At 39.8% G+C, this 21,977-nt stretch overlaps 1 protein-coding gene across 5 annotated transcripts; it reads right to left on the minus strand.

Moving 5' to 3' along the window:
- Positions 1-1,448: 1,448 nt before the first annotated feature.
- On the minus strand, positions 1,449-18,696 carry LOC104640240 (P2R1A-PPP2R2A-interacting phosphatase regulator 1). Of its 5 annotated transcripts, none has more exons than XM_075763172.1 (10): positions 18,286-18,696; positions 14,750-14,828; positions 9,968-10,024; positions 7,907-7,950; positions 7,773-7,827; positions 7,220-7,312; positions 6,568-6,656; positions 5,818-5,882; positions 4,690-4,786; positions 1,449-3,555 (listed from the first exon to the last, which is right to left on the minus strand). In XM_075763172.1, exons 1-10 carry the CDS (start codon positions 18,399-18,401, stop codon positions 3,399-3,401), a joined length of 852 nt encoding a protein of 283 aa, XP_075619287.1. In that variant the 5' UTR covers positions 18,402-18,696; the 3' UTR covers positions 1,449-3,398. The 5 variants fall into 5 exon arrangements, with proteins under 5 accessions (XP_075619287.1, XP_075619284.1, XP_075619286.1 ...); XM_075763169.1 differs by having other exon boundaries at positions 5,818-5,879; positions 18,286-18,540; XM_075763171.1 differs by lacking the exon at positions 18,286-18,696 and adding an exon at positions 16,999-17,074 and having other exon boundaries at positions 5,818-5,879.
- Between the last annotated feature and the right edge of the window lie 3,281 nt (positions 18,697-21,977).

Consider the following 21,977-nt stretch of genomic DNA (forward strand, 5'->3'; position numbering starts at 1 on the left):
TAGGATTAAGTTCTCGTACTAATCTCAGGAGGACTGTGGGCAGCTATTCAGTTGAGTATTCAGATCAACTGGCTTGCTGACAACATGAAGAAGACCCCAGCAAGTTAATCGCGCTGATGCACAGGCTCATTTTTCCTGGCATTTGTACCTCTCCTAGTGTGAGGTATCTATTCCTCTGCTAAATGCAGTAACCACTGAAGTGCTCACTCCAAAAATACAGTCCCCCTGAGCACTGGCACGGTTATCAATGTTCCCTCAACAACTATGTCATTCTGGAGAAGGTGGAAGGAAGAAAAACATCCATCAGTTGTCAAGGAAGACGTACTGGCCCAAGACCCGATTTCACGGCCAACAAATCCTACGGGATAGTTTTCAACCAGACCAAGTGCTGATCAGAAGCATGACTTTGGCATGGAGTGGCAGAACCCCGGAGAGAAACAAACAGCTGTATGCCCCACAAGAGCTGCAGAATAAAAAAAAGTTTACATATAATAATGTAGACTTCTGTATTAGACTTTTAAATATATATGATCATAATACTTCCAATATGGCCTGAGACAAGAAAGCCGCCCACTTCTTCTCGGAGGAAGACAAAGGCATAGACACGTGTAACAAACTCAGACCAGTGAAGGAATGCCATACCTAACAGTCCTGTAACCACGACATTTAATCAAGCAAAGCTTCAATATTCATTGTTCACGACTAAATGGGGAATTAGTAAAATAGAGGTAATACCAACAGCATGAGTTACTATGTGCATACAGGGCTGAAATTATGTGAATTGTATGACACCCTAATTCCCTGAATCCAGATACATATTTTGCAGGATAATTTGATTACAAAATTTCATCTTTCATTTTGGTGGGAAAAAGAAACTACCCATGCCTCCTGACCCCAGGGCACAAAACTGCAGCTTCTTGATGACAGGGATGGACAAAAAAATTGAGATGCCTTCTTCCACAAGTTCAAAGTAATTTCTATTTTGCAAAATCAGGGAAAGGAACAACTGCAGATAAATAACTATTTCTCTCTCCTCCAACACCATCAATTGCCCTATTAAGGCAAACCACAAAGAATCCACACTTCTTCCCAAGAGGTAAGAGCCTCAGTACTGTCCACCAGCCAGCTGTAACATCTATCTTCCAAACTATTTCACCATGACTTCCTCTAAGTATAAACTAGGGACGCATTTAGCTATTAACATCTTTTGAAAATGTTTCATTTTATTCTTTGGTTTTCCTAGAGCTGTCACAGAACATTAGGATAGCATTGCACTAGGAAAGCAGAAAAGGGTGCTGCAGATTTTAGGGCCAACTTAAACGTAAACTAGACTGGGTAGAAGTGGGTTACAAGAGATATTCTGATTTAAAAAGAAAAACATTCAGTCACAGATTAAAACAAGAATATGGTTATGGTTACCTCTCTAACAAAGTGCAGAAACAGCAAAACACATTTACTTTTCCATTTATTGGCACTTATTTGAAAAATAGCATAAATATTAAACAGAAAAGAGACAAGTTGACCCACACGCAACTATTAAACCCCTCTACTTTAAAAAAGACTGGAAGAGATTCTTATTCTTAAGAAATAACCAAGATTTAAAAAAAAAAAAAACACCCCAAAAGTCTTGCCCTCACCACAAAAGAGTGAATGCACAGCAACTCTTTGGCACATACTTGAAATTGCAAAATGAAACCATGCCTATTAGAGCAAACAGACATTAAACACAAGCTTGTCCATCTGCCACAGGGATGAAGGGCAGTCTGAATTAAAAAAAAAAAAAAAAGAACCGCAATCAGGAAGTTGATTATTACAATAATTTAAGAGGAATGAAGTCCCAAGTAAACCATGTCATATCTTACTTGAACAGAGTAAAACTATTAAATAGATTCTATTTTCTTTCTACAATAAGGATATACAGAAACTGGTCGTTGGTCCTCAGATCACCAGCTCTTTGCACTCCAAGTCATCCATTTCTACTTTTGATGGCTGCTGTCAGTCAAAGCTTCATCCACATGAATTTTTCACAGCAGAGTCCAGAGTGGGCTTTTCTCCTGCTTGAGGAAGTTTCCATACTTTGTTCACTTTATTACATGTTACAAAGATTTAGTGTTTAAAAATAAAACATTTTGCTTCGTCATTAACCTCTCTGGAGAGGGGGCTTGAAACCCCACAGTACAGACACGTGCACGTGTGCAAACAGGGCCCAGCTGGGGAAATCCAATTGCAAACAGGAGCCAACAACCAACGTGAGGTTGCCCCTGGAAAATTTGAAACTGCTGTCAATGGTGGGGTTTGCAGATTTTCCGTCCTGTTTGGGGAATCTCAGAGTTGAGATCAGGATGCCTCAACTCACTGACTTTTCAAATATAGCACAAGAATCCTGAAACAGCTCAGAGGACCAAATTCTAGGCTTCCAATCAGCATGTGAAGTTTTCAACAGCAGAAATAACTTGATGCCATTATTTGAGGAAGTGACATCAGCAGATTAAACACAGATTAAACATGTTTGATTGCCTCATCCTGTAGAATGCATTCAAGATTCCTCACTGTATTTGTCCAACAAATACTGTCTGTTAAAATAATGCACTGCAGTACTAAACACTAAAACCTCAGGATTTAATGTTTTGTTCCAAACATTACTGTTTTTCACTATTAAAAGACCTTTAACAGAGCATCTACCACTCTAATACATGATCTAAATGGGGAAGAAAAAAAAAAAACTAACAAAACCCCAGAAGAATGTTCCACGCCTAATTTGGATTTAGTCACAACAGCAGTCACGATCGTGACTAAAATCCAACATATAAGTTTAAGTTGACAATTCACCAACTTCTTTTGACATCTATTAGAACACAGAATTGATTAACAGCCAATCATAATAGAACACAAGAATTGATCCCCCCCTAATATTCCCTCTTCTAGATGAAGAACAAAAAATATAAATATCTAACACTCAGAGAATAAAAACAAATTGGTAAGCTGCTTCATTGGTTTCAGACTGAGGACAAATGTGAACGTTATCTGTTACTACATAAGCACCAATTTATGTTAGTGAGGACACTGCCCGCTGGCTGGTAGAAAGCCAAGTCTTCCACAAGCAGAATGCATATGCAGTATTTGTAACTTAGGCCAACGAGACGATATCCGTTGGAAATCAACAGCTTGCTTACTGATGTTAGCATCAAATATGTTTGCAATTCAAATGCTTACTGTATTTTAGTAAATGTCATACAAATCACTAGAAACGCAAATTCCTCCTCAAGGAACTATTCTGGAAGTTTTCTAGAAATAACATTTCTGGAAGTTCCTATGAGGAACAGAATCAGTTACACACAACAGAAAGTCTTATTGATATCCAGCCTGTTTCTTGGTGTCCACTAGCAGAATTCTGCTTCTCAATCAATAGGTAACTTAGCTGTAAGATCTACTGGTAAAAAAGGAGATCTGGAGTCAGAAAGCGAGACTGGAGAGTCGGTGTTGGTGCCAACTTCAGCTGGTGAGTCACAGGAAGAGCCTGCACTGCTTCTGTTGTCATCAAGAGCATGTGACAGACTGAAAACAAAGTAACATCAAGATATGAGCAATGAGGTACTCTTTCTGCTAAGTTTCAAATACAAGCTGCCATTCATTATAAAGCCATTTTAAAAACAAACATACATCTCTGAAGGAACAGTAAGCCCTATGATTTGAAATAGATCCGCAGCTACACACCTCACAGCCCCTTCCAGACAGACAGGTGACATTGTGCCAGTCCCCCTTCAGCTCGCCCAGAAATGGCGTGCAGAGACATCGGGCTGAAGCAGTTCATTGCAAGCTTTACCCCATCTCCCATGAGGTCATGGCCAAGCATATATCCAGAGGCCTCTATCATCAGGAGAGCCAATGATAAATGTACATAATTCAGTTGTACCATCCACTACGTGTTTCACAGGACACAAAATTGTAACGATAGCAGATCTATCATCAGTGATAGTATCAGTGTGTTTTTAAAAATTACCATCTCCTACATCAAGCTGCAACAACTGAACCTCCAGTGCCATGCCTACTATAAATAGGGTGCACAAAAAGGTGTTTTTAAAGTCCCTTTAAAACATCTATTTTATTATTGCCACTGCAATGGGCTGAAAGCTTGTGCACAGCCACGTACATTGGCAAAAAGGACAAATGGACTGTGAACAACCTGTCTTGATAGTTGTGTAGGCACACCCTGTGTATTAACCTCTTGACTAAAATACTATATCCAAATCCCTTGCTATTTCAAGTCGTTATGATTTTTTACATAGTACTTTTTATCTCCTCCCAGTAGGAAAGGTCAGACAGACTAACTTTCCTATGTGATGAAGAGCAAGGGAAAAAAAGAAGAAAACAAACCCCAACGCACCCACAAGCATTAGCATTCATATTTGATTGCAACTTGGAACTAGACTCCAAAAATTATCAGCCATGAGGCATCTCTTCCTGAATATGGTCAACTCCCATATATGTGAAGCGTATAGAAACTGTAAGATTGTAGTGAATATTACTGCCTATTTACTGCAATAATTTCAGTGCTTCAAAGTTACGGGATATCTGTATTAATAATAATCATTAAAAAAAAAAAAACCCTTCAAGCATGATCATTGCTAGATGAAAGATGACTTGTAGTGCTTGTGAAGAAATCGACACAATAAATAGCACAACATTTACCATCCCCCAAGGTCTGCCTGATGTGAGACTTCAGGGGTGAGCATGTTGGTGGATCCTTGGAATAATCTTTTTGGATGATCTTCTATCTCCGTCACACCTTTGGTAAGAGATAAGGAGTGATAAAAAAAAATTACTACTCATTTAAACTAAAATCTACTTTCAATGTACTTCTACATAGCAAACAGAATAGAGATTCAAACTTACTACAATCTATTGTTATTTTGTATGTAAATCATAGAAGTTCAATGCTGAAATTTTAAAGACTGTTTATTTCTTGGAAGTGTTCTAGTCCAAGCTTCAGGGAAATTTAGTGAGTTATGAACTGAGGTTTAGGTATCAGATATTTATTCTTCAGTAGTGGAGAATAATTTTTTTTGTTCCAGTTTATTCAAGTCTCAGTACACTAACTAGATCTGTCAAAGTACCGAAGCTGAGAATAAGGAAAGCTTCTTTTCTTCCTGCAAGCAATATAAACAAGGTCCAGGATTGTCACTAAATGTATATATTGACTTTGATTTCCAAATACATTAGAAGAAGGGAGGATAGATATATGCTTAAATAGGCTACAACAGAACTCAGATAAAAGTATTTTAAAAGCTGTCTGAGAGCCAGAAGTGTTCTGTTACAAAGGTGAAGCACGACGATATACTTAAAAACAGATGCAATAAAATAACCAGAAATTAAACTTGAAGAAAAATGTAGGAAGACAGAGGAACATTTCCCAATAAAGCAGTAAGGTGTTTACCAGCTCTCTGGATCAGTTTTTGGTTTTTACTGGCATATTACCTGTGCGCTTCAGTTTGCCAGGACTTTCAAAATTTTCTATTTGTGAAGTTAAATATACCAATAGTTGTAGTTCTTGTTTTGTTAAACGGGTTACATTAGTTTATCAGATCTATATGACTACAGCAATGGAAAGGCATTAGAACAACTATTAGTTTTACAGAATAGTAAAAACTGATTTGTCTGTTTTATCCCTACAAATCATTCCATTTATTTGGTCATCTGTAACATTTCTTATTTCTAGTCCCTCTTTGAAATATCAGCCAATTGAACAGAGTTATGAAGAAAGCTGTATGGATTATTATAAAATTAATAAGTTGTATTAGCCAAAACCAAATACTGTACCTTTTCTTTTCATTGACCCAAGAACACTTGGTCGAATGCAGTTAATTGGACTCTGGCTTCTCCTGCTAAAAGAAGGCATATGCTATACTGACCTCACCACTAATAAAGGAAGCCTGAAAACATGTAAAGAATCAAAAGATATTCAGATAACAAACTATTAAGTGGAAAACAGTAAGAAAATAGGCATTAAAACAGCTTATACAAAATATGTTTGGGTTTGTGGTTTTTTCCCTGAAGAAAGACCAGGAAGCATAGACCTTAACAGAAAAAGTTTAATCACATTATTTCACAGCTGGGGCAGTCTAAAAGCTCACATCTAGGCACTGACTAGATCTCAGTTGACAGGCTGTACTTTGCTAAACTGTTAGGCCTAATAAAATGTAATTGTATGCCCACATCACTCAAAGCAACATCCAATACAACTAAAACCAGAAGCAGTAACAAACTCTAAATCTGTTTGGGTTCCCCCCCCCTTAGAATTCAATTCAATTCAATTAAGATCTGATTAAGAGCAATACAGAGACTACACTAAGATGACAGATGCCAAAATGCAGTCCACTTTCCCACTGTTATGACATGAGGATCTTAACAAATATTTTGGAGAATTGTAAAACCCAAAGTTTACATGAATATATAAAATTGTATTTGTGGTCAGAGATCAATTATGTATGTAACAAATTCTGGTATTTCAAAAGCTTACTGTTAACAAGCTATGGCAATTTTCTATTATTGCTATGATCTGGTACTTACCTTGAAAATCGCCTTGTTGGGCTTGGGCTAGGACTTGGAGGTAATCCACTGCTACTCACCAAACTTTGCAAAGATGGTGAGAAACATTGCTGAGAGTAAAACAGTTTGTGTTAATTATGTATAAAGACTGTGACACACTCATATGGTAACAACTGATCCTTATCGCAGGTCAATAAGCAACCCACTATCAATTTAAGCAAGCAGTCAATATAGCTGGGGATACTGAGATACTACTTTTTGTTACTGAGAAGAAAAAAAATTAAGAAAAAGTTGAATAGGTTGCATTTTCCTGCAGAATATATGCAAGTTGACAAGGATTTATTTCACCATAGTCTGGTTAAATAGACTGTGGTTCATAAAATAAGAACGTATGCCCCTTCCTCTTATTCAAAGAGGAAAGCAAATAAAGAATAAGGTTTATTAACCACAGATTAACAGTTGAACACTCCACAGAAATTCACATCCACAAGATGTGCAACTGCTAGCTGATATTTTCTGGTTTGAGGTTTTAGGGGGTTTTTTTGTTTACTCTTTAGTTGCTTGTTTGCAGCTGAGGTAGAAAGAAGCAGGTGGTTTAATCTTTTGCTGCTAATTCAGTTGAATTTATTTAGCACCACTCAAGATAAAATCATTGTCACCACATTTTGCTCACCTTCCCTATTCCTCTGGTAGGTGAAGGAGCTGGAGAAACTGGGACAAAGTCTACTTGCTTTGGTGATGATGATTTTTCAAAATCATTGTCGCTCTGTAAATAGTACATATAATTAATCTTATGAGCTAGTACCTTAACATGAAAAGGACTGACTGATATGGAATTGAGTAAGATTCCAAAGTTAACCTCCATCATATTCATAATTTTTAGGTTGCCGTTTATGAGCTAAGCCTAACAAAAAAAAAAAAATCACAACAAACAAACCAAACCAAAAAAAGCCTTAAATATTATGTGGTAAGTATCAGAACATGGAAGAAAATTTGAACAGGCAGACATCCATGCAATTTTCTTTTGACATACCAGCCCAAGGAACCCACATGTATCCTCGAACAATTCAATGCCTCAATGAATTGTGAAAAATTGCTGATCAAAAGCAGTGATATACTAACACCTTAATTGTAGGTCAAACTATAGAAGAAAATGTTGACATGACAGAGTCTCTAGTGTCCTGATACTGATAATAGAAACACAAATTAAAGCATGAATGCATTACCAGGCTTAAGCTCTCCTCCCAAGAGTGGCTCATCTGCATTGCTACTTGCACTTCTCTATAAAGAAGAAAAGAAATGTATTGTCCCAGTCCCATAGAAGACTGCATTAAGTATTCTAGTTTGCCTTAATGCTTACCTTTCACGTACTGCTTCCCTGTTCATCAAATTCATTCCTTCTTCCTAAAATATTAGCAGATGAAAAATTAAAGAAAAAAAAAAAAGCTTTGCTACAGCAAATCAGAAAACCTCGTTTCATTTTGAGTATGTAAAGTTTGGTACGTGGAAAATTTAATTCAACTCGGTTAAGCAGCAATAACCCTAAGCTCTCGCTACGTGAAAAGGAATGAGGGGGAGAGGATGGGAAAGAGATGTAGCAAGAGAGACCATCACACAAGAAGTGCTTATGGGAATTGCGTGTTTCTCAAGCAGCTTTTTTATTTTCATTACTATCCAAGAGATCATTACAAAACTGAACAATGATCATACGAACCAAACATTTTGCACAGGCTAGACTATCTTTATGCAGTCTAGGACAGATAGTAGAAAATACGGATACTGGAAACTAGTACAGATAATCCTTGCCTTATTCTATGTATTAGTAACTAACTAGACTCTGTCAGCATCTCATTTGCAATGCAGTCTTTTTTTTCTAAAACATCCATAAAAATATTATTAAAATGGATCAAAGATGTAAAGTTAAACTAAACGTTAACACCAAGTTAAAGTACAAACTTAACTCAATCCTCTCTTAGATATGCACCTTTCCTTCAAACTAACTGAATACTGTCCAGTCCTGTTGAGTGAATTAGTAGATTCCCTAATTCAGACCAGTTCAAGAATAGAAGTTCAACAAAATATCTTCACAATCTTCATCATATGTAGGAAGAGTTTTATTAACATAGGTCAACTCTGTGATTATTTGCTAAGATTTGAAAGAGCTCAGAATTAAATCACACAGGTTCTCATCTGTGCCAGTAAGTATACAGGACATGGAATTTCAATTTCTCAATTTAATTATTTAGCACAAATTAGGAAATGTCATGGTTTGCTTTAATAAATGTGTGGAACAAGTATGAATACAGAAGTATTTTCCAAAAAACTGAATTATCAAACCTTACTTCATGTAATATAGCAGAACCACAGTAGTTCACTCCCTTGCTCTCAGCACATATACATATTAATCCTAAGCTTTTTTATGTTGATAAAAACAGCTCTACAACTGACCTGAGGGCTTCGGAGTCTCTTTAAGCCAGTAAATTATTTACATAATGAAAGCAAGCAGTTATTTTCTTCAGGATTACTATGCATGCACCTTAAATATCTGAGGTGGGAAGAGTAAGTGCCTTCCATCACTTCAGACATCATCCCCTGAAAATGTGGCCTAAAGTATTAAATTGTTTTCTTAATTTTCACCCTGTAAAAATCAAGCCTATCCATTGAAAACTAGCAAGCTAAAAAACATTAGAAAAAAACACCCCAAGCATCTTCAAGCCAATTTTCTAAATAGTCTACCGTCAAAAAGTCAACATATAAAATGGACGAGCCACAAGAGTTTGAGCTTGTTGATTTTAAAACTTGAGTCTTTGGACTGTGGTCTGTTGTCTGGTAGCAGTGCTATTTAGGCCTACTCAGATATCTGCCACACACACCCCCCTTCCTAAGTGTTTGCTTTTCTGCCCTTCCCCCTCCGCTTACGCTGTGACAGCACAAGTACAGTGATCTGGGTAAGAAAATTATACAGATGAAAAATAGCCCAGCCAGAAGACTCCGAACTATTTTTTAGCCAGAGTGCTTCCTTATCCAGTTCATCTTCTGGCTGCACAAAAGTCTTGTGCCAACACAAGTTAAAGAACATTTTGTTATTGGCCCTGAATATTTATGCTGGCACTACTGCCAAAAACTGGGTAAAACTTTACCCTAAGGGTTTACATTAAAGATTTCCTTTCTAAAATGTCCGTTTTAAGATTTCTTTCTGCTCAAATCTTCTTCTCACTATAAGATGCACTCTACTTTATGAAATTTGGAACTCTGCAGACAAGATACAGCTTTTACTTTTGAAAACATCCTGCTGCAGACTCTGTACTACACTTTCAAAGTAAAAATCAATAGGCATTTGAAGAGTATTACACATGAACTGAAAAAAACCAACCACCTATAAAAAAATTAAAAATTTAAAAAAATTAGAATCTGTGCTTACCTGTTTGATTTGATGAAGGCGGCTGCTAGGAATACGGATAGGAGATGACGGCACAAACTGCAAAACAAAGCCACATACAACTGAAACACACTTAGAAACTACAGGAGAGGGGAGAGAAAGGTGCAGGAATGTTAATAACCACTCTACAGTGGTATCCCCAACTAAAAAAAAGTATGTAATTTTTTGTTTGCTTGGTTTTTTTTAATTAAAAACCCCCATTCATAACAATCTCAGTATACACAAGCTACATTAATTACTTGCAAGAACATGATAATATGTATTTCCACATTACGCTGCTTTGTATGCTCACAGATGCTAATTGGTATCAGCCTGGCTTTCACTTCGTTTCCAGACAACTACAACTCACAGCCTTCTCTACAGAATGAAGCTGCTTTTAACTAGCACACTGCCACCCTTAATATATATGTGGTTGCATAAATATTTTCATTTAAGTGATCCAGAAGGCTCCCCAATAGATTCTTTAAAAATACAAAGCCAAAACGACACATTGTGCAAAAAGGCTTCTGGATTGTTGTCTGCCTATAAATGAGTACTTTGACAGGTGGAAAGACCCCTCAGCTATTAGAGGGCTAACGAAGAGTTAAATACCTTCCTTATGGTTTCTCAAGAGCTTCACCAATTTGGGTGAAATTGGAGATGTCGTCACTAAAAATGGTCTTCTGTTAATTTTGTCAGTTTTGTATCGAGATCTCACTGGAATACTACGATCTGAAACTGCATACTCAAACTCAAGTAATTAAAAGCAGTTATTTTCTCAAAAATATAGTTTCCTTTCATATATTTGCCTCAAATGTTTGGCCCTCAGTTGACTTTTGTCATAACCCATTCAGGGCTCAAAAATTCAAACCGAAAGCTTTGAATAGAGGTTTAACTTCTTCTCTGTAAGCTGACAACCCCTCCAAAAAAACCAAGGTGTCTTTTTAAAATGGATGTGTTTTCGGCAAGTAAGGTTTGTATTATTATTGTTTATACAGTTTATGCAGTATGAGGCTTCATCCACTTCACAAAACTTTACTAGAGCTCTTCATTATGCTAACGCTGGAGAACAAACATTCAGTTAACCATTTACTGCACCATCTTCTAATCAGTGCCCCGGGGAATACAAAGATTTTGCTGTCTTACACAAAAGGTTATGGTAAGTTATCACAGACTATTAATGCTTCATATTTCCAGAATCCTCCCTCTTTAAAAAAATAAATAAATAAAAATCAAGACATCATGTCCTTCTTCTCACAAAAGATATTAGCCTATCAGACTCACACAGAGGATGTCTAATGTTTGTGCCAGAATTTAGTCATCATAATATATACTACTAAAGTCTAACAGCTATAATGTTTGGATTTGCTACAATACCAGGCTCCCACAAATCCTATGCACCTAATAAAAATTCCTCCAAGCTGTACTAACCAACATGGACCTTGAGTTGACCTTGATTCTCACGCAGAGAAAAGAATCTGGACAATAGTACATTCCTGACTACTCACTCTGTCACTACACAGTAGAAATACATTTGTTCCACTCATTATATTCTAATTTTATGACTGTGATCCATGTACTTTAAGTTTGACATTAATAGAATATATACAAAATCAGCGGCTCGCAGTGTAAAATAAAAACTATAAAAAGACAGTCAAGTGTTCCTCTGCAAGATCTAATGCACTAACTAAATACATTAACTCTAAGGATCCTACATCCCAACTCCAACAAGTCATGATCCTTGCTTTGTCAATGCTTAAAATTCATTTTTCCCTGTTTGTAGTCCTTTGATTTAATTATTGTGAAAAGAAACTATCAGAAACCTCAGTTACTTTTAAAGGATACTTGCTAAAGTAGTATGAATACATTTGTTAAAATTACACTACTCAAATCCCCTATGTTTTAAGTACAAGGCTTAGTAAAAAACATTACAAACTATTACACTATCACATGGAGGAGAAACACCTTGCCCTTCCTCCCTTCTCCAGTATGTTAGATAACCTTGTTCACTGAAGGTAAGGTTTCAGAAGAGCCAGTTTGGCAGGCAGCAAAGCCAAAGCAAGCAGTTACCTGCCCTGCCCTTCCATTGCCGTCCCTGCAGTGCCCCCTGCCTTCTGCCAGCACCAGCATTTGTGGGGCCACACAGTGAACCCTAACAGGGAACTTACCTAGCTTTAAAAATTAATTTGAAAAAAATCAACTTTTGCTGAAATAGTACCTGAACATCTAACCACAGACTAAAATGCTGTGCTTAAACAACAAAATGAAAACCCCAACCACACAAACAAAACAAAAACCACCAAAACATTTTACTCACTAGATGCCACTGATGTCTTCTGGAAGGAAATAAACAGCGGATACTGAGCCTAGTTGACCCTTCCCTGGCAATTACATGTAGTGTCAGAAAACTGCAGATTTAGCCCCAGCCAAAATGGCATAGCTGCCCCTGTAGTCATCATTCTAAAAGAGTTGGAGTCTGATACTTGGAGAAGCTACTCAAAAAAGAAAATATTTTAGAATTCAGATAAGCATCTGGGACAACCACAACAGCCCTGAAAGATGGAGCTATCAGTTATCAGAGCATTTTAGCAACTCCCATTGTTCCCATGACAGTGAACATAACACAGATTAATATTAGTCTCATCAATTTTTTTCCACAAAGTTTAACAAAACATAGAATTTTAGCTGTACTTATAATACTAAATTAACAAAGTTTCAGTCAGTTACTGAATCTTTTCACCATCTTTATGAGAGCTTACAGTGCAGTAAAACTTGGATTAGTTTTCCTAAATGCAAAAAAAGTGGTTTTTGAAGTACACTTTATCACCTAATTATTGTAAAATTTAATTTACCAAAGCAGATGTCAGCTAGCTCCTTGGAATATCTCTAACATCATAAAACTACACTTACTACTTCACTATAGCAAGAATACCAGGTGAGGTTGCTTAGGGTCCTTGATGCTGAAACTTTAATTATTTTCACAAAATTATTTACCTATGGATGTTCCTGGTTTAGGACCACAGAAAGATGAGATAATGTCTAAGTTCCTTTCCAATTCCATCCTCCCTGCCATGTTCAACAGAACCAAAAAAACAGACCATAATTCAAAGAAATATTTCAAAGGGGACAAGTGATCTAGCAGTCAATGGGGCACTTGATTTTTAGCATAAATTTTCAGCTGTATTTTGTCAGCACCTGGTCAGCCAGGGTGAAGAAGAAAGTTAACTTTCAGAATGATTTTTAATAACCTTCAAGTGAGGTGAAGGGTTGGGAACATCATTCCATGAAGACGGGAACACTGGTTTGGCCCAGAAGACTGCAACATCTGTTAGGGGCAGCCAGAAGAGCTAGCCCATCAGTGAACTAGCTCCTGCTTCCTAGCAAGTTCTGGGCAATGAGCCCTAAATTAACTTCCTTTTTGCCCAACAAGTGAGGATCTTCAAGAAGTAAACACAATAAACTGAGCTTTTGCCTTTGTTTGTTTCTCTTTTCAGCTGACCACAAGCATAAACAAATTTACCCTAAGCTGCCACCCTAAAAATATGTATGAAGGAGACTTTTGTTTAAAGAAACCTTTACCATAATATGTTCTATTGGGTTTTATATTGCAGCAGGAGAAAGGCTTTTCCACCAGTCTTTCTGGACTTTGACATAAGTATCCTGGTTCTGTTACAGATGCAAACCTTTGCTGAAGTAGTTGTCTGTCCTGATTTTAAAACCAAATTTTAACTAAGGGGCATCAGTCAATAAAATAGGAGAGTAGTATTCTTCAACCATTAACATGGCTAACAAATTATTTCTAAAGCATTTTCAAAAGGTAACTAAGAAAAACAGGGTAATTGCTGTTAGCATTACAGGGACTTTGTTTCCTATACTTAAAAGAAAATTGATACTACTCCCCCCTCCCATCCCAACACAGCTTAATTTTTTCCAAAACATTAATAATCGACTGAATGCAGCTGGATGTTATCCTGTGTCTACCTGTTTCTTAAGACGTTCTTAGGGGAAAAGTTACATTTTGGTTATACACGAAAATCTGACAAAAAATTCCTTTTGGTTAGAGCAAACAACTACCCCACGCACCCTAACCCTTTAAAGGTTAGCAAATCATGCTGTCTATGTGATCCTGTGCAGGTGTTCTAAATCAGTCAAAATCACACCCTTCTACCACAATTTGTACAATACTAAAATACAAGGTACGCATATTTTCTCTGGGTTTAGAGTAATATTTTTAAAACTCAGATTTGGGGAGTTGCAATAACAGAAGTCTGACAAAAGTCGAAATCACAAATGAACATCTCTAAGAGCTACAGAATCATTCATCCTGGCAGCCTCACGACTCATGTTCTATCAGCCAGTTATATCTTGTTATATCTGTTGTTGATTACAACACTCTATTCTGTCATTATTATATAAAAGAAAATTTAAGATCAGAACATCGCTGCACTTTAAAAAAAAAAATCAGAAATTAGCAGCACACTGGTTACTGAACAATACATCTATGTAATTAGTTTTTGCTGTGAACTACCTTTCTTACTCTTAGAACATCTGCTTGCATTTTATAAACAAAGTTATAATCACAATGAAATTTAAGTACTCTCCAGGGCCAAATTGTCTATAAATAACATCTCACTATAGCTACAGCATATTAATGTCAGAGTTTAGAGCCTTATTTCTGAAAACATGTGGTTTTCACTTCACAGACTACAATCTAATTTTCTTCTTTAATCCTGTTTGCACACTTCTACTTTGGACCTGATGTGGTTGGTCTAATAGTTTTCTTACCAGACTATGACGATTCATAACTGTGGTACTGTTCCTGCGGGTTCGCAAAACGTTAGCCTGGAACACCTGTGAATTATCGCTGTGAAAAGAAACACTTGTCAAATGCAAAAGCCATTTCCTTCCTATCAAAAAGTACCTCTTAATATAAGCTCAGTTTCAAATGCTATGACAGCTGTCATTTCAAGACAAGGCACTCAAGAGACAGGTATCTAAGAACTCTTTTAGCTTGTTGGCAGAGAGCAGAAATCAAATTGCTCTTCCCCCAAGTCCCAGCTACTTCAATTAATAATTTTAATGAATCATATTGAGGCTTTGGAATAACTGAAAAATTGTTAAGACTGGTCGTTTATGTGGGAACTTATGATGTCTGGAATGGCTGCAGGTTGCATATTGCTTCGAACGTCATTCAACAGAACAAATTTATAAATAGCATATAACCAGTAACTGAAACCAGCTTCAATGCCACAGATAAAATAGAATAAAAAAATACAGTATCTTGATAAATCTTATCACTATGAACATTTAATAAGTTCTGAACTTTTTTGCAGGAGAGGTTAAATTATACATACAGTAAAACCAGTTTTTAAAGCCCTAAGACTTTTGGCCACAGTCATGTTTCTAACCAGGAAGCAGTGCATCCATTTATATAATGCAGGATTAGTTATTCGATACAATATGAGATCCTTTCTCAAAGCAGCTTTAGTTCTATTGATTCCTAAAGCAAGTTTCTCTGGTCATCAGTAGTATTATCAACAGCCATTGATCACTACTTAATGAATGAGACTGCAAAAATTAAGTGTGTATGGTCACTAGAATAAAAACTGAGCCACAATCCTCCAATTCCCACACCTAAAAATCACCAAGGAACTGCACAGGCAAACAGATCCAAATGTAAGACTGTTATTAGATCCAAATTACAAGAAGTCACTGAGTTGTATCTTTTTGTTTCAGCTGCTAACCTGGGATGAACAAAAGCACTACACAACTAATCTGGCCAATAGTACTACCTTGTTCTAGAGGTTGATAATCATAATGCAATTTAAAGGCACATCACAAAGAGAATCCTCCAGTTTAAGATGCACCAGTTAGACACATAAGTTTTAGATAGCTTTTATGAAGCTGTAAATAAAAAATAAACAAAGCTTATACTGTGAAATCGAAGCCAATAGAAATTGGCATAAGCACCGTGCTTTTCGCCAAGAAGAATGCATTGACTCTCTTTCTCTAAACCATCAAGTCCAAATGACCAGACAGCATTTACAATTTTCAAAGAAGTTTCACTCAGTTTACACCCACAAGAGATCAAACAGTTGTTATTTGATAGGTGGTGGAACAGCAGAAATTTAAGGGGTCCATGACGTGATGTTTAGAGACGAGATGTACTGGCTGAGGCCAACAGCCACAACTCCTTTCCAGTGTAAGCATACTGGTTGATATGCAAACACCACACAAACATCCTGAAATCCAGGGTTTGAATGGAGAAAACAGGTTGGAATGATTCTGTAACACACTACCATAAGCTGAGTCCAATAACTCAGTGCTAACTAAAAAAAGAGAGGGAGAGAAAAAAACCCCTACAATATCCTTAACTTAAGCTCCTTTGCAAAAACACCAGAGCTGGTCAGATCTCAGACTTACCTTTCACAGAAAATTCTTACAGTCCCCATTAAAAATCAATCCTCTTTGGCATGAAAACAAGAATCAAAAGTTCTGCGAAAGGCAACTTCTGTGATCTAAAATATTCAGCTTAAAAATGTTCTCTGGCTCTATGGTAACTCATTCTCCAAGCTCCTTACTAAATCTGTTAATGAAGAAGTCGAAACAGGAGGCAGAGTAGAAAAAGCAAGCTGTGCAAGAGCAAGAGCTTTTGTTTCAGTTTACTCAACAAAGCCATTCTGGGAAAAACTGAAGTTTCTTGCCAAGAGCTGCAATCTTGCAAAAACAGTTTTCTGCTGGAAAATTCCTAACAAACAGGCAAACCACTGCAACCACCTCAAATTAGTTCAATGGCATTTCAGTTCAATTTGCTATAAACACCTAACGTTTAGTGTATGCACAGTTTCAAGGCAAGAGCTCGGGCTTACCCTTCTACCTGCCCAGGCCCCGAAATAAATAATTTGTTTACAGCATAGTTGTGAGATGCCTTTTTTTTTTTTTAAAGAGTCAAGGGTCTCACAGTTTTTAAAAAAACAACTTACAAAACACTGAGATTATAAAAACACTTCATCTCAGTTACGTAATTAGTTTACCTGCTCAGAAATCTCCCTGAGGAATCACTGCCATTCACAATACTTCTATACTGCACGGAAATGTAAACCGATAGTTGTTTCACTGCAATTATGTAAAAGAATCACAATTATGTTTACTTAACCTTACGTCATGACTGAATAGACAAGAATTAGTATTTCCTCTGAACTGTAATGTACTGTTAACCATTTTGGTACAAAAGATTTATGAGATTTGTTTGCCCCTTGATACCTAGGTCCTTACAGAAACACAAAGTTTAAGGAAAAAGAAAACCAGTAGACTACTATCGTCTATAAAGTTTATTGTCAATATGCTCTCCCAAACTGCAGACATACTACCACTAACAGCACATGGCACCATCTAACTTCAGGGTGGTCCAGCTCCCAACTTCATGACAGCCCAGAGGAAGCAAGAAATAGCACTGTGAGTTATAAACTTACCAAAACACAAAACCATACAAGAGACCATGCATATCTGAGAGCTTTCTTCCTAGCCCTTGCCTGGGACTGCCACTGTCTCTGCCCTGTCAGCTGAAGAGAGCTAGACCTGGAACCCATGGCAAACATCCAACCACCCTTGCAAATACCACCTGCCACAAGCTGATGGCAACATCCATAGTAACAAAATTAGTATCATCCAACAAAACTCCTGGACAACTGATACATAAGTTTTCATTTAGTGTAAAACAATGTATCTTTCAAGGTCCCATGTAATGATCTAATTTGCCCAATTATTCTGAAAGCATCTACTGTTGTAATTGTACACAGTGCAGTGATATTTTGGTCAAACTTGAACGATTATAGAAATCACAGGGATCGCTACTTTATAATAATGGCCACAACTTCGACACTGCATACTGTACATTTCTCAGCTACACAACACACAGCAGACCTGGATGAAAACAAACAAAGCATTTTAAGAAAGCTACAGGCACCTAGGCTTTCTTGCACCCCTCCGCACTAAGAGGGATGTCTTGCCTAAATCCCTCCCGCTTGGGACATCGGTCAGGAACCCACGTTTCCCCCTACGCCCAAGGCGCCCCAAAACATCACCATCGCTTTGCGCTGCGGGACGGGCTGTGAGGAGCAACCACCTGAGCTGCGCGGAACCAACACGCCTCCCGGGCGGGCCTGGATAGGCACGAGGCAACCCCCGCGGCTACAACCAAGGCGGCCAAACCGCCCCCCCTCCATCCCCCGCCCCGGCAGCCTGACCCGGGGCGGGCCCAGCCGCTGCCGGGGCTCCGGGAGCCGCCGCTGGCACCGCGGGCCGGGCCGGGCCGCGCTCACCTGAGCCCGTGGATGAGGGGGGCGCTGTTCGATCTCCTCAGGCCGCCCCCGTCGCTCGGGGCCGCGGCGCTCCCCGGCGGCAGCTCCAGGTCCAGCTCCATTTTCTCCTGAGCCATCGCGGCAGCGGCTCCGGCTCCTCCCGCTCCGCCGCGACGCCCATTCACTGCCGGCGGCCGCAGCGGCTCCTCATGCCGCCGCTCCCCCCGGCCAGGCGCGGCGCGGCCGCCCCTACAGGCCCCGCGGGCGGCGCCGCAGGCAGAGTCCGGGGGCGCGCCGGGCCCGGCGAGGGGGGCGGCCCCAGCAGCGCCCCATGCCGCGGGCGGCTCGGGGGGGCGGCTCGTTCCCCCCGCCGCTGTCGCCGACGGACGAGCTCCCCGCGCGCGGTCGCGGTCCCAGTGCTGCCGCCGCCGCCGCCGGACACCCCCCCTACGCCCGCCGCCGCACAGCGCGCATGCGCCACAGAGAGCCCCCGCACGGCGGGCCCGGGCCGGTGGGCGACGGGGCGCATGCGCAGAGCGTCCCCGTGCCCCCCGTGGCTCCGGGGAGGCCCGGTGCCCCGGGGCTCTTTGCCCCTGGGCTTGCGGCCAGCCCGGTGCGTGGAGGGGTGCGGGCTTGGTGCTGCTGTTCCCGCCGAGCCTTTCAGGCGAGGACAACCAAAGATCATTGGGAGAATTGAGGCGGGACGGACAGGCACAGCCTCCGCCGCTGCTGTGAGGTGATCGAGGGGCCGGCGCGGCCTGCCGGCGGGACTGCCCTCAGGGACCGGGGCTGCCTTGTGCCTGGAGACGAACAGCCGCAGCCCAAGCGGTGAGAAAGCTTAACAACGCACTTGGCCCCTCCTCGGCGTTGCCTGGCCCGGCTGCTGCGTGTGGGAGAGCCCAGGCCGGCCGCTCGGCTCTGAGGCACAGGTACTCGGTGCTATAGGAGACATCTGTACCCTTATTTTTCTATGCTATAGCAGTTTCTGTGAAGCCCAATATAAACATTTGTGTACAGAACAATACTACCCTCGTGCACTTACTGTCTTATGTTTCAATGTCAATACTTAGCTGTTGTCATGTACCCATCCATCTGACGGTAGTTAAATCATTTTATCTAACTGTAGCTAGATATTTACAACTGAGATGTAAATATTTTAGGTGTCTAAAGTATGTTTATTAGTACTGAGTGCTACAATGCTGACCTTTAAATATTGAAAACTAAGCATCTGAGTTACTACCTCACCACTGTCACTTCTCAGAAATACAGTTGATGCTTCTTTGCATGCCCAGACATCTCTTCGTCAGCTTATGTTCCAGGTGAGATTTTCAGGCAGTCTTTCAGAACAAAAATAACCAGAGAAGAAAAGTAGATAATAGATAGCTAAAGCATTTTTTTCACAGGTCACATGCTTACGAATTTATCTAAGGCTGATGGCATTTTATAACTTTGAGTGGCCGTGTTTATTTCACCCATGGGGATATTTCCCTGACACTATCAAATATCTCCCACATCATTGCCCTTGCCCTACCACTTCATGCCCACCAGCCCCTCAGTATCACTGTACCCACGTGTCTCATTCTCCCAGTCTCTGTTTCCCCACTTTGAATCTCCATCCTTCACCCATATGCTCCCAAAGCTCTGTTTAACACAGTCTCTCCTTTCTTAATCCTTGTTGCCATGGTCATTTGCACTCTTTCTCTAACTCAGCAATTTTGTTTTCCTCATTTCCATCTTTCACCTCATGCTATTCCATAGCACAACTCTCCCACAGCCACATTCCCTTTTCTCTGCCTCATTACCCTCCCCAGGCCTTTGAGTTTCACCTTGACAGTCCCCACTTTCTCTTCTACTTACAGTCCCATTAAGGTTCTCCTGGCTGTAGTAAATCCCGGTTGGGCAGTAGGTTAATGTGTTGGTCCCTGTCACTGGAAAATTTGAGTATACAAAGCAGATGTTTTAGAGCTCTTCTGTTAATTTTGTTATTATTTTCTTTAACAGTACATAGTATGTGAAGCTTTTTGCTGTCCACAGTAATGAGGACATAGTATAATAACTCCACAATAAAAATAAATAGCAAAATCCACATATTTGGTGATGCGGTCAGATTTTGCAAATGGCTTACATACATGTGAGTAGATGTCTGTTCAGGGCTAGGAGTTTGGCCAGATACTGTCGCTTGAATTGCCTTTTGGGCACTCTCCAGCTGTTGTATGAAATGCTTGTGCTGAAGCGCTGGACAAGGAGAATGGGGCGGGTTCTGTATGAAAAGTGTGATGTTGCTTTTAGCGAATGGTGGCAGGGAGATGTGATAAACAGCATTTTCTTTTTGCAGCAGCAGATCTTCATTTTCCAGTGAATCAGACTGATCAGAATTATTAGAAATCAAGGCAAAGAAAGTGTTAGATATTTACCTTGTTTATTTTGGAGGAGATAGCAATTCTGTATCATCTCACAGAAAGTTGTCATTACTGGCTATGATGTATCACAGTGTAAGCACTGGCATGGGACTGTGAATGGTTTTCCTTCTGCAGTAATACATCACAAGGAATTACATCTCAATTTTTTCAATATAAATACATATTGAGAAATCCTGAAAGCATTTAAAATATAATCTTGTGGGCCTCAACTCATCTCAGGCAGTAAGATGTCAGAATTAATTAACAGTGTCAGTATAATGCAAGAAATGTGAGCATCAACAAAAACAGTTGATGAGACGTATACACTGTCTCTGAAGGTAGAAAAATGGAATATTTGAGTCAATCTTGACAAAAAATGCTAGGAGGTACCATAATAAATAGCAAGCTATATAAGCAATAGTTCTACTCAGTTATCTAGGAACATCCACCTTAAATCATTTTGAACTAAGAGAATAGTTCATACAGCCATGTTTCCACCTAAGAAAGTTGAAATGATGAAAAATCGTAACTTTTCCATCTTAACTGTTTCTGCATCTAGTGCTCTGGAAAAAGAATTGCTGTTTCTTAGAAGAAAGTGAAAACCTTTTTAAATTTGGTGCTGGTAAAGACCCTGAAGATCCCCCGCACGTAAGAGACAACTGCGTATGTTGCGATTGTTATTATAGAAAAATATTAGAAAATAAAAATCAGTAAGCACAAAGTTAGATACTTTGATTGCTTCGAATGGAATAGCAAAGGTCACTCCAAAAACTTAAATGCAGCCAAGAACTAGAATCACATGTCCCATAACGCACTTTGTGCGGATTTCTGAGAACAGCACAGAGGCTCGTGTTCTAATTACGCATAAAAAAAGCATTACGTTCTTCAGCAGTATAGAGATCTGGGAAAAATACCGGAAAAGGCGGCGCGATTTAGGTTGAAGAGAGAATCTAACCCTGAACAGCGGTAACACTGCCTCCGGCCAGGGCCGGGCACGAGCCCTGCCCGGGATTCGCCCGGTAAGAGCACATCGAGGCTTATCGCCGCCGTCGGACTCGAACCCGCGTCCCCGCCAGGCCACGCCCTCACGTGACGTCACATTACATCGCCGCCGCCCATTGTACCGTTTCAAACACACGCCCTGCCCCGTCAACCAGTCCGCGCGCACTCCCTCTCCGGAGGCTCTCGGGAGTCCGTTGGCGGCCGAAGCCGGGACTCGGGTTTGGTGCCTGTCTGGTGGGCATGCGCAATGGCGGGATGCGGTGGCAGGACGCATGCGTTACGGGAGGCGGGTAGCTTTGCCTCCGCCCCGTT

The sequence above is a fragment of the Balearica regulorum genome, chromosome 11, assembly GCF_011004875.1.
Source record: "Balearica regulorum gibbericeps isolate bBalReg1 chromosome 11, bBalReg1.pri, whole genome shotgun sequence".
Lineage (NCBI taxonomy): Eukaryota > Metazoa > Chordata > Aves > Gruiformes > Gruidae > Balearica > Balearica regulorum.

Excerpts from the sequence above, each read along its gene's own strand:
- LOC104640240 (XM_075763172.1), bottom strand. The coding sequence starts at position 18,401 with ATGGCTCAGGAGAAAATGGAGCTGGACCTGGAGCTGCCGCCGGGGAGC. Across the intron at positions 14,829-18,285 it reads CCCCTCATCCACGGGCTCAG|CGATAATTCACAGGTGTTCC; the intron begins GTGAGCGCGGCC and ends TTCTTTTCACAG. Across the intron at positions 5,883-6,567 it reads CCAACAAGGCGATTTTCAAG|CAGGAGAAGCCAGAGTCCAA; the intron begins GTAAGTACCAGA and ends GCCTTCTTTTAG.